The sequence below is a fragment of the Lactuca saligna genome, chromosome 2, assembly GCF_052625555.1.
Source record: "Lactuca saligna cultivar CGN05327 chromosome 2, ASM5262555v1, whole genome shotgun sequence".
Taxonomy (NCBI): domain Eukaryota; kingdom Viridiplantae; phylum Streptophyta; class Magnoliopsida; order Asterales; family Asteraceae; genus Lactuca; species Lactuca saligna.
The window spans coordinates 63750041-63763671 of record NC_136418.1 but is presented as its reverse complement, the minus strand read 5'-3'; the positions used below and the strand labels follow the sequence as shown (position 1 = coordinate 63763671).

Here is a 13631-nt window from a genome sequence, read left to right as displayed (position 1 = left end):
GGACCGGAGGGTCCAACCCAAGCTATGAGAACAGAGGGTCTTCACTGAGACACATGACCGTAGGGTCCATACCGAGCCGTGAGACCGGCGGGTCCTCACCGAGACGTATGATCAGAGGGTCCATGCTGAGTTATAACCACGAGAGGATTATTATTTTTGTATATGGTATTTTGGGGGAACTCACTTTGTGCTTACAGTGTTGTGTGAAATATTTTTCAGGTACCTCCTAGGATCGCGGGAAGGCGTCGGCTTGATTGTACACACCAGTTAGAGATTATGTTTTTGAGGATTATGGGATATTATCAAACATTGTTGCCTTTTGTTTTGACAACTTATACATTTTGTGGTTTATGAGAAATGTGATATTGGGTTTTATGAGATTTTAAAAATGAAAATTTTATTTGAAAATTTAGAGTGTTACATATTTGCGACAGTAGACTTCGAGGATGAAGTCTGATTGTAATGGGGGATACTTGTAACATCCGAATCTTGGAGGTACTTAATTTCTTGAATTTCTAACCTTTTGGAAGAGGGTTACGATGTGAGATGTCGTAGTCATATCATGAGTGACCATTAACTTGTTGACCCACGTTTTCGAATCTCACGACGTGAGGTATGAAGCCTCATGGCGTAAAACGGTCTGATGATCCAAAACCCTAACGTTTGAGTATTTAATGGAATGAAAGGACTAGGTGTAACACCCAAAAATTACCGGTTAAAAATTTCATTTTTTTAATTTAGGTTAAAACATAAAACATCATTACAAAACATTCATGATAATAATCCATGTCTGAAAACCTGTGACATCATAATAAGAATTCAGAGTACATCCCAGAAAATCCATAGTGCGGAAAAACAAAAGCGTATGTGTGATATGCTGCTACCGCGCCGACTCTTTTCCCTTAGCTGAAGAGGTTTCCCTGAAACCAAAACTGAAAAACATAAGCACGAAGCTTAGTGAGCTCCCCCATAATACCTCATACCATGCAAGCATATAACATACAACATTCAACTAGGAGTTACGGGCCTCGCCCACACTCATGAAGATACGGGCCCTGCCCACACTTCGCTAGCTGGAAGATACGGGCCTCGCCCACACACTAATACCTGGGAGATACGGGCCTAGCCCACACTCCACTCTCGGAGAGATACGGGCCTTGCCCACACTCAACCGCTAACCCATAACATACATGTATCACACAGACAACAAGTATAGACAACTCTATCATACTAACACATATATCATAATCAACTAACCCAAGAGATACGGGCTCGGCCCACACTCCAGTGCTAACATCTCGTCTACACGGGTCGGCCTTGGTACCGTAGACCCGTTCCTACTGGAAGGAAAACTCACCTCAGAGTAGCTGCTGATCTGTGTGGGAATAGTCTGTCTGCTGCTACTGCTGCTCCGGAAATACTCCGGCTGTAACTCCCACCAAACACTTAGTCAAAAACTGCTAACTGTCCTTTGGGTAAAATGACCATTTTACCCCTGATCATGCCCTAAGTCAAAGTCAGAGTCAACTTCATGTTGACCCGACTCGCCGACTTGGCTCGCCAACTCGTCGAGTCCATGTCCAAACGAATGACCTGGATTCTGTTTCTACTCGTCGAGTTACGCGTTAACTCGACGAGTTCTCCTTCCAACTGATGTTCAAGTCCTTCATCCTACTCGCCGAGTTCATCTTCATCCGATGAACAATTTATACTGTGACTCGCCGAGTCGTATGAACAACTCGCCGAGTCTGATCTTGATCTAAGGAGATTGCCTTGAACTCGCCGAGTCTGGGTATCGACTCATCGTGTTCCGTTATGGGTGAGTTTTGGCTTCCAACTCACCAAGTCCATCCTGGACTCACTACACAACTCGACACAGCTAAAAGGGGACAATCTCGGAGACTCGTGACTAGACTCGCCGAGTCAGATGAGCGACTCGCCGAGTCTGTTTCATGCAAGAGCCATATACACGATTTTACTCAAATCTAGTCCATTCCATTCATAGATCTGGGTTTCTAGAGCATGAATAACACGTAAAGTTTCCAACTTTACGTGTAGATATTCATCCATGAGGGTTTTAGGGTTCAAAATGCACCAAAAGAGTAGATCTAAGGTCTTCATGCAATATGGGTCCATAAAGGTAGTAGATCTGAGCTCCTGGAGCTCAACCAAGCCTAAATCTAGAGGCCAATCAATTTATTACGGAATATGATGCACATACAAGCTTGGGGAAGGGCTCAAGGAAGACTTTAATGGAGTTATAAGCATATAGACAGAGGGAAAACGAGTTTTACCTCAAGGAAATCACTGAGAGGACTCTAAGATGCTTCCTCTTGATCTACTCCACTTCCTTCTCAAAATCTTCAAGAATACACACTAAAATGCCTCAAACTCACAAGAACAAGAGCTAGAACGTATGGAGAGCTTCTGGGGGTGAATGGGGCGGAGTTGGGGCGCAAATGGGTGTTTAAATAGCGTGAAAACCCTTGGAAATTAGGGTTTCATCAAACAGCGCAGACTCGCCGAGTCCCTAATATGGACTCGTCGAGTCGCCATCTTATCCACGCCCCAAAGTCTCGTCTCCACTTGGCGAGTCGGGCCTCCAACTCGCCGAGTCCACGGCTAAAAACACAATTACTAAGGCAAAACTCACGTACCAGGAACCAGGTGCTACACTAGGGTTGCCCATCCTCAGCCTCCCTCATTCCCTAGCCTCCTGAAAACCTTGATCTCGACCTGCTTGAGGTCCTTAGCCATTTTTGGTGACCTTGAACAACTTATTTGGTGGTATTTGGCTCATTTAAGTAGAAGAAGACTTTTGTGGAGCATTCTCCTGGCAATGTAGCTTCTACCTCACCTTCTTGATAAGCTTTTGTACCTTTGTAAATCATAAAGCTCTAGCCTTTTTACCTCTTGCATGATAGATCTAGGTTTTAAGCTCCTTTTTTTCATGGTTGAGTTGGATATCATGAATGGGATCCATAAAGTTGGCAACTTTATGAATCATTGAGACGACTCTTATATTATAAGCTTTGGATATGAGTTTTGGAGTTGGTTTTAGACTCCAAGCATGAGTCTTGATCTCATTTTCCATCTTTTGACCTAGTGAGTGTTTAATTCATACATTGGACATGCATGACTAAAATGCTATGATTTTTATTATCTTTTGGGTGAAGGAAGACCCTTTGGAAAGTCCCAAGTAGTGGCTTAATGGAATAAGAGCTTAATGCTCAAAGCTGGCCAAGGCAACACTCACAACGTAAGGATGAGCCTGCCACATCATGAGAATACATGCCATTCGCGACTGTTTTATTTTATTTAGGTAATGATGTGACTCAGGAGTGGCCACGACATGACGATGATTGGAATCGAAGTTGGGCGAGTTGACCCGCTGAGTTGGGATCGTGTCAAGTTCATACTCACGACGTGACCATGAGTTGGTCACGATGTAAGGGTCAGCTGTTGAAGCTTCAAACATTGACTTTAGGCCATTTTGGAACTTTTAGGCCTATATTGGGCCTTAGGGTTCTCTATTTGGACTTGGGCCATTAGTGGGCCTAGTTTGGGCTTAGGCCATTATTGGGCCTTATGATTTATAGGCTTAACCTTATATAGTAACTAAGGTTGGTATTAATTGTGTTCAGTGAGAGGATTTGTTGTGAAGCACACTTGGATGTGAGATTTTCTATCTTCTGATTTAGGTAAGTCTTCTCATAGTACTTACGGGTCGAAGGCACCAATACCGACCCATTGGATTATGTTATAGTATGCTAACTATCTTTGTGACTCTTACATGTATTATATGTGTTTGTATGTATACCGCGCGGGGACCGATGGTAGGTGGGGCCCATTGTATGTATGGTATGAGGTATTTTGGGGAACCCACTAAGCCTTGAGCTTACGATTTTCAGTTTATGTTTCAGGTACTTCGAATTCGAAGGGGGAGAGCTCGGGATGATCACATCGCACACACCATGTTTTTCCATTTTATTGACTCTGATGTATTTTGGATGATTCTTGATACAATATGACTTTCTTATGGGTTTGATTATCACATTTGGTTGATGTTTATTTAATATGAATACAAATTTTTTGGTTCTGGATTTTTCGGACGTTACAAATTACCTTTTAAGAGGAAAGAGTTGCATGCGAATCAATAGTGTTCCAATCTTCTGAATCGATTATTATTCCTAAATCAATTTTCCCTTGCAAAATCAATTGTGTAATCGCCAAAATAGTAGGAATATTGAAGAAAACTCCGATGATGAGATGAAGGAGAAAAAAGGGTTCGAACTTGGAACGTAACAGAGGTTGCAACCTTCAATTTGATTCTCGGCTTTTTTTTCTTCTAATTCTCGGGTGTTGGATAACTATCTTTTCTCATCATTTCTTCACAAAAATTAGAGAATTAAATAGGTGGAAATAGAAGCAGTTTTTTTTCATTTCTCATATTTCAATTGTAAACCAAACAAGAGAAATGGAAATGATTCCAATTCCCTCCCTCCAATTTTCTATATCAAATAGCCCCTTAAGGCGGTTGACCTTAATATAGAAAGTATAATTTTATGTTTTTAGGCTTCTAAATGTTTAATTTTATGTTAGAAATAGCATGCAAATTTCTCAAATAATAAGAATAAGGGCTTACCTACATATGATCTCACATCGGTTGGGAATGAGAACTAAGAATTCCTTATAAGGGGCATGGATACCTTCTCTATCACAACGCATTTTAAAGTCATGAGGGCAATGGATCCCATAAGAACTTTACAATTAACTATGCCCAGACGAGTGCAATTTCAAGATGGGCAACCCACTAGGAAGTTTACATAATGGGTGACCCAAAGTGGAAAATATTGTAATATGTGCCTTAAGCGGGTGTTGCACCAGTCGGATGCTCCTCTAAGGTGGAATATATAGGACCTATTGTGGCTAATCTTACCTTGTATCGGAGTCTCGTCGGTGCACTCTGGTATTTGACTTTTACTTTCTGCAACATTACATAGCGAGTGCACTCCTAGTATTTGACTTTTACTATGCATTTATATGCATGATATACGAGAACCAAACTTCTCTACTCTAAAAAGGAATATTCATGGCACATTGGACCGCAACCAATATATGTAATCATATTTGAGTCTAGTACTGTGAAATCATAAATCATAATCAAATAGTGATTAGTGAAATGACTTTAAAAATCAATGAAAATGGCATACTCACCCTTTCAGTAGATGTTATTGTGGTTTAGAAGCTTAATTTGTACAATAAGTAAATGAAGACCCATACAAGGCCGATCTAGGAGATGCTTAGTGAGTTTGAACCATTGGATCGACCTTGTAAGTGTCTTTATTTACTTTTTGTACAAATCGAGTTTAATAGCATCTTTTGAAGGGTGATTATGGCATTTTCGCTTACTTATAAGTGAGTTTGAACCATTGGACCGACCTTCAGACGTCATTTGTGAAAAAAAAATACTCTGACGATAAGAGGAGAAGATATGTGAAATTGGGTTCGATGCAAACCCTATATTTGAAACTCAATCCTACCACATAAGATCTGACATGGATTCTACATCACAATAGTCATGTTATTTATTTGGTAACCTGCTAGATTGATGGTAACTGATCAATTATCTGATATTGCAATAAAATTGTAAATAAATCGACATAATTGAAAAAAAAAAAAAAACAAAAACAAAAACAAAAACAAAAAAAAAAAAAAAAAAACAAACAAAAAAAAAAACACAAAACAAAACATAGTGTTAAAATCGAAATTTTGGTAAACTTAGTAACTTTATTACAATTTGGAAAAAATGGCTACCGAGAGAATATGGATAATCGGTCATTTGATTGATATTGCAATAAAATTGTAGATATAATAACTTGATTGAAAGGAAAAATACGGTATCAAAATCGAAATTTTTATTTAACTTAATGACTTTGTTGCAATCCGCACCAACTTTTATTATAACTTTCCCCCAACTTTTCTATATTACAATTCAGTCTATTTTTATGGTATTTTAAAAAATTTGATATTAACTTTTTTTTTTTCCTAACAATCTGCTTTTTTTTTAAACTTATTATTATTATTTTTATATTTGTTAAAATTAGGATTTTTTAAAAAATATTTTTTCAGGTTCATTTATAATTATTTTTAGAACTTCAGTTACATATATATTTTTAACAGGTAATGTTGATTATAGTTTTTCCAAACTTTTTTTTATAACTTTGTTTTTTATGTTTTTTAAAATCAGTTTTATTTTTACATCTTATTTTACAAGTAATTTTTTATTTGACATTTTCGTCTTAACGGTGACTATTTAAACATTTTTCTGTTTTTACAAAGTAACACACCACTTTACCCATTTATTATTACATAGGAAAAAATCAAAAATTCCACCGCAACTGGTCGGATTACCCGTAAATGAAGATAATCAACCAATTCAACTTATACATTCTTACCTGGCCATTTTAATCTATATAAATCATATCCATTTATCCTAAATATCCAAACCGGACACCAAACATGCCTCACATCATTCCCATCAACTTCTATCTTTTACTTTCTTACATTTCCAATTAATTAAACAAACTAACATATTTCAATATCACATATCCTATTGTGCCAATACCATGCTTAGTCACTTTCATTTATGCATGTTTTTGGCTTTATAAAAGGAAATATAGTTTTAACGAGCAATTTTTTTTTTTCAATTTCATTTATAGAGAAATAGGTAATCAAAAAGCCAAAACTTTAATTGACCAATTTATGTCGACAACAACAACAACAACAATCTACCAATTTCTATACTACAAACTTTGTAATAATGATCACGTGCTAGTGAAAGGTGATGGAATTGGAGCACGTGTGGATGGTGTCCATGCATAAATCAACATCCCCATCACAAGCACCACTGCACCTCCTATAAACCCTGGTGGGAGAGAAGACGCCACCCCCAAATATGGTAATGGCAACGTGAACAAAAACACAGATATTGGAACTGCAATCAACATTTCAAAGATATATTGGTATTTTAATAAGATTTGAGACATATAAAATGGCTTAATAAGTTAAAAGGATGAAAATACACATACCAGAAACTGTTGAAGCAAGAGAAGATACAACAGCAGATGAGATTTTTATTAGATGCAACAACGATATGTTGTACCCCATATTCACTATACAAAACAGCAATGGTAACAATGGAGCTCCCTCACATCCTGTTACCAGAATTTCACGTTAAATATTGCTATTATCGATTAACAAAAAATGCAAGTATCTACATTATAATTATAATTATAACTAGTTAATTTCATCTCAATTCTGAAAAGTTGAAAAGAGAAAGAAACTAATTTTGTTACCACTTGATACAGTGCCAATGTTTAGAAAGCAAGCTGCTCCATCTGAAAGATAGTTTGGGAGTTGATGAAAAGGGATACCCCATAACCTTGACAACAATGGTAGGAGAAGGCAAATAAAAAGCGCCTGACAAACAAAAAGAAACACAATGTAAGGGTAAATTACATTTTTAGTCCCTGTGGTTTGTTCGTTTTCACGGATTTGGTCTAATAGTTTTCTTTTTAACATCTTGATTGATTGATTTTGTAAAGTCACATACCTGGAATGCAGATCCATATGAATTTAAAACAAATAGATCCACAGAGCCTCCCTATTGAACAATTTGTAAAATATAAGCTTATATAAGAAAAATTCTAGATGTTTATATTTTATAGTTAATTAGTTATACACACCTTTAACTTTTTAGTCGCATCCAAGAAAATGACTTCCTACAGGGAACACATGAACGTGAAGATGATTACATTAAATTTAAAAAATTAGAAGAAATAAATTTCATAAAAGAAATTACGGACCTTTAGAATGGTGTCACCAGCTTGAAATAAAAAGGAAACGATCATTAAAAGACTCCAAAATATACCGGCTTCCATTAATGAACCAGCACTAGATCCACTGTAAGATTCAAGTAGTAGGGGAAAATTACAAAAACACCCTTGGAAATATATTATTCATGTATGGTGTTGATGTTATTGATGGAAAAATACCTGGCAACTGTAATAACGACACCGAGGGCAACAAGAAAGCATCCGAATAACTGATTGAATTTGTATCTCCTTTTAAGAAAAATATATGACAAGATGATTTGCCAAACGAGAAAGCTCTGAAAATATTAAGCATCTAATCCAGTCAACAATATTTACAATTTCATGACAAGAAAAAAATAAAAATTACAGTAAAAAGTTACACCCAAGTTACCTGTGATAAAATTGGAATCGCTGCTCCTGAAAGTACGGCTGTTGAAGTAAAAGATGAACATGTTAAGTAAAATATCTTTATTTCAATATTTTAATTGTAAGAATAGAAAAATCTGAATAATGAACATGGTAGAAAGTTATTAGTAAATTAAGATCATGAACTTATAAGGTATGTTTGGCAGACTAGCTGAAAAGCTGTTAACCAATAAAAAATGATGATTAGTTAACTGAAATATATGAAATGACATAAAAAGGCATGTAGATGGTTGAATTTTTTTTATAATTAATAAAAGGTATATTTTGGAGAACTTTCAAAAAAAAAAAAACTCATTGAATGCTAGTCTGAGTAGCTTTTTAGAAAGCTAGCAGCTAAGGCTATGTTTGGCGTACTAGCTGAAAAGCTAACTGTTAGCTGTTAAATAAAAAGCTAACTGACAGCTGAAAAACTAGTTAATAAAAAATGATATTTGGTAAAACTAGCTGAAAGATATAAAATGACATAAAAGGGTATTTAAAAGAATATGTTTCTATAATTGAATAAGAGGTATATTTGGAAAATTTTAAAAAAGCTCATAAAAAACTTTTGTAGGTAGCTTTTTAAAAAGCTAGCTGACAAACTACTTTTTAGTTTGACAAACATGACAACTTAAAAAAACTCGAAAAATAAGCTAGCTGTGACGCGCCAAACAGAGCCTAACATGACAACTTAAAAAAACTTGAAAAATAAGCTAGTTGTCAAACATAGACCAGGTTTATAATGATGATAAGGAGGGCATTTACATCTTTTGCACATAAAGATAAAAAAACTGGATTTGGATTATTTATTACCTCCGGCTGCCATTCCACAAACAGCACCAAGAGCTTCTAAGAGACCAACAACAAGAAGAGGAGCTTTTGGCATGGAAAGCATTTCATCTGTAACAATGCCAGCTCGGTATCGGAAATGTAAGATGGAGAAGTACACTGCCACATATCTAAAAAAATCTCCATACAAATCTTATATTAGCAGGATGAGAAGGGCATTTACATCTTTTTCACAAAAGTAAGTATCAATCCACCTTTTTTGAAAACCGTTAAATTGTAATCTTTTGTAGTAAGTACCAATTCAGATCCAAAAATTTCTTTTGTTTTATTATTTCCATTTCGACAAATAAATCATTGGTGTTTCAGATGTTACAATTTTCATGAAAATGAAGCAGAAAAAGCGTAACAACTGGAATCTTTAAAGAGTGAAGTACATGGAATGATGCAAAAAAAAATGTATAAGCATATAACCAATCAAAAATTAAATGAGAATAAATATTTGAAAAGGGGCAATATTAGATTCCACTAGAAGTTCTAAAAAGTTACCAAACAAAACACAAAAAGCAAAAAGGATTGATACACATTAACTCAAACTTTCATCACGTCTATCCCTTCCATTATACTACATCTTTTTTAAAAAGATATCATTATATGTTGTACTCATTCTCACTTATATATATATATATATATATATATATATATATATATATATATATATATATATATTAATTATTAAAGATCTTGATTTCGAACCTCATATTGCATTTTTTTAATATGACAATATGCAACAAAAGTTTAACCCTAGTGTGGTTTTACATGTCTTTTGTGATACCATTAGTACTAAATACTAAAAACAAATTCTACCAAACTGCAAGTTGCTAAAAAATATTAAAAGGTGATAAAAAAAAAAAACAAAAATACAAAATATAATTCTTAGTCAAATTGGCACCCACCCTTGAAAACTAAAACTAATTGGACAGATTAAAGAGAAATCCTTTAGAATCTAAAACATAAAGGTGTAATTTTATTTTATTATTTTATTTTGCAAATAGGTTATTAGATATGGAAACTCAGTTCGTCCCTTTTTACCAATTATGCAAGTTACACCGATTATGCAACGACGTTTTGATTAGTTAAAAAGGGTATATAGGTAAAATGTTGTATTTGGATATTTCATCTAATAAACAAATTGTTATATAGATCAAAAATATATATATACGTATAAGAAACATCGTTACAAAAATAGCAAACATAGAATAGCGTAATCTAGTTATTAACCTTTATCGTATACTATAATCCAATTCCAATAATAGTAATAAGTTATACTAATAGTGATGAATAAAGAATGAAGGAAGGTAAAACAAAGTTTTTTCTATTTCTTTGGTAAACGTGACACGTTAATAGACGTGCAGAATTTTGGGTTTACCGAGATGGTCCATTTCTGCTTTAAGCAATAAGCAATAATGAATGAATCACAATTGAGGAATGAGTCAAACGTCTCTTTTTACAAAATAGATTATATAAAATTTTATTAAAACTTTAACATACTAATGGATTATATTTAAAATTTTATTAAAATAAAATAGGAGATATCACAAGGAAACAAAATAACAATGTTTTGAATATTTACCGGAAAATAACTTAGTTTTCTAATAGACATTTTGGATTTTTTATTTTATTTATTTATTTATTTATTTGCTTTGTAAATATTCACCAAAAACAAAATCTTTAAGAAAAAATGAAATGTTATTATTTGTGAAATAGTTTGAGAAAATATGTAATTTTGGTATAAAAATATTGAGAAAAACATTGAGTAAATTACACGAATGATCCCTATGGTTTGGGGTAATTTGCACGTTTAGTCCCTCACTTATTTTTTTAACTCGGAAGGTCTCTACTGTTTGTTTTTGTTACACGTTTGGTCCTTATCTTACCTAAAAATAATATTATTTAAATAGAAAAAAATGATAGAGTAGGTAAGGTAAGGTGAAGGAGGTGGGATTGGAGGTGTGTTAATTTAAATAAATCAAAAAATCATGAGCAAAATAGTATGTTTAGGTAAGTCAGGTACCAAAGGGACCTTCCGAGTTAAAAAAATAAGTTAAGGACCAAACGCGCAAATTACCCTAAACCATAGGGACTATTCGTGTAATTTCAGAGTCTATTTTATGAAATAATGTTTTTTTTTTCAAAATATTGTCATTTTGTGTACCCACCCCTCTCATTTTGAACATTTTTGTAATTCTCCGAAATAAAAATATACCTTTACGATTACTAATATAATTTTCAACGACTCATGCTATAATTTTAATCCACTCCATGACTGAAAACAAAAAACAAATAAAAGATTAAAAAATAAAAATATATGAAGAATCGTATTTTCTTAAAGAAACATATTTCTTCCCTACAAACAAAAACAACCAATTCATTTTGGTTCCCATAGAATAAACCACTCAGATTTTTTTTTTTTTGGTTTCCAAACCACTCACTGTTGAGTATTTATTGCACATTCCATAAACCATATAGATATTTTCATATGGACCTACTAATTAAAACATCATTTCATTTTGCACCTTTTACTTTTATTTAATTGACATCTATTCACCTCCACTATTTCCTCTCTCTCCACTAAATCTGCAAATAATGCGTTCATGTGTGTGGTGGTAGTGGAGGTCAGTTATGGTGGAGGAAGGGGATATGGGAATAGTACAGTGGATCCTAGCATTCTAGATTTAATAATAGGTTAAAAATCAAATATCCAACACTATTAAAACAATACTAAATTTTAAATAAAATATTAGAAAATCACAGTGACGAGAAGCCATGTTCAAAGATACCATTTTCAATTTTTTAATGTGTGTGGTTGTGTGTGTGAGAGAGAAAGAGAAATCGGTTTGTGGTACCCGAAAGTGGCGAGCTGAGCTAAGAAGAACGGGTACTTCTTCAATGGAACCAAAGCGAGCTTATACAGGACTCGATTCCCTACTCCTAGCGCCATTGTAACAATCGCCGCCACAGCAACCTCCGTCCTCCTCCGCCTCCAATCTCGATCTACGTTTTCGACCGTCTCCTCATCCTCGTCTCCGACAACGTCCTGTTTGTCCTGTAAAGCGTACGAGCAAACCGTACTTATTAATTTCCTCTTCTCCTCTCCTCCGTCGTCTTCAAATCGTTCCACCGGTGGCACCGCTTCAATCAGCCATCGTCGCCTACTCGTTGTCAGAACGATACCGCCTCTTTGCCATTGATTTGGAGTAGAGAGGAATTGTGATTCAGAGGATAGTCGTCGGTTCCGCTTTGTTTGTATATGCGAATTTGCATCAGCTGATAAGGCGTTGCCGGTGGAGATTCGGTGGCAGGATGCCGCCATATCGACCGGATTGTGAAAAAAGAAAACAAATGGAAGGAACAGAGATCGGAAGCGGCCGAGGGTAATGTATATGGCAAATGAATATCTGACGTGGGTCAAGGAGAGCGTCGCCGTCTCTCAACTTTTTTCCATTTCTTTAAGATAAAATAATAATAATATGACGTAAAAATAAAGATAATAATCAAATTTATTTACTTTTTTTTTTTAAATAACCAACATGTGAGGAATGTTATTTAAAGAAAAAATATATATAATGTATATCTTTAAAAAAAAATAACTAAACACGTGTGGAATATGACAAAAAAAAGTATTTTTTTTTTATAAAAACACAGTAATTTTTGTACAAATATACTGCATTTCAGGCCAAAATTTCGAATTTGAAAAAAAAAATCCAAAATTTCAAGAAATATTTCTGAAATCCAATAAATAATTATTGAATTTTGAGAGAAATTTCGCTTTTACTAAAACCTAACAAAAAGTAACACAGACATATTAAATAGAAAGTATTTACGATACAAGAGCTTAAAATCGGAAATTTGATTGAAAAAATTATATTAAACACTTCAAAATAGATATTTAATTTTAGGAATAGATACAATCTATACACACTAGTTTTATGCAGCGACCTCAAATAAATAACCGTGTGTACATGTGTTAGGTGCATTTTATCCATTTTTATTCCACACCATTATATTACATTTAGGCTTAACTTCATGCATTTTACATGTTTTCGGGATATTTCATGATATTATTTTACTCACACTATTTTATGATGTTTCAAGAACTTTTGGAGGTGGGAACTCACTTAGGGAGGTAACTAGAAGGTGTGGACAATATTCCACAGCTTTCGGATCATAGAGGAAGAAGTTGTAGAAAATTGGGGAAATTCCGCAGTTAGAGATTTCCACGGTTGTGGAAAATTAAAGCATGAATTTCCGCAGGTCGTGGATTTGAAATCCACAACAACAGTTTGAGCGTTCTACTTTTTGCGTTTCCACGGACAGTGTAAACGACAATGTTAATTTACACAGGCTGTATAAACATGGGCGTGAGTTTAGTACCGATTTCTCATCTTTTCCAAAAAGAGGCAAACAACCTCATTTTTCTATTCATCGATTTTGGGAGCACTTTTTGCGATCTTCTAGAGAATTTTGTAGTTGATTAACACTTGGGAACATTTGATTTCATTT

General features: G+C 34.6%; 1 protein-coding gene across 1 annotated transcript; it reads right to left on the bottom strand.

Annotated features, from left to right (window-relative positions):
* Positions 1–6731: 6731 nt before the first annotated feature.
* On the bottom strand, positions 6732–12534 carry LOC145031041 (protein CLT1, chloroplastic-like). Its single transcript, XM_078979493.1, has 10 exons — positions 11975–12534; positions 9096–9241; positions 8269–8306; positions 8058–8173; positions 7869–7965; positions 7749–7784; positions 7616–7666; positions 7359–7482; positions 7092–7217; positions 6732–6997 (listed from the first exon to the last, which is right to left on the bottom strand). Exons 1-10 carry the CDS (start codon positions 12439–12441, stop codon positions 6828–6830), a joined length of 1371 nt encoding a protein of 456 aa, XP_078835619.1. The 5' UTR covers positions 12442–12534; the 3' UTR covers positions 6732–6827.
* Between the last annotated feature and the right edge of the window lie 1097 nt (positions 12535–13631).

Excerpts from the sequence above, each read along its gene's own strand:
- LOC145031041 (XM_078979493.1), bottom strand. The coding sequence starts at position 12,441 with ATGGCGGCATCCTGCCACCGAATCTCCACCGGCAACGCCTTATCAGCT. Across the intron at positions 9,242-11,974 it reads GCTCAGCTCGCCACTTTCGG|ATATGTGGCAGTGTACTTCT; the intron begins GTACCACAAACC and ends AGATTTTTTTAG. Across the intron at positions 7,966-8,057 it reads GTCGTTATTACAGTTGCCAG|TGGATCTAGTGCTGGTTCAT; the intron begins GTATTTTTCCAT and ends TGAATCTTACAG.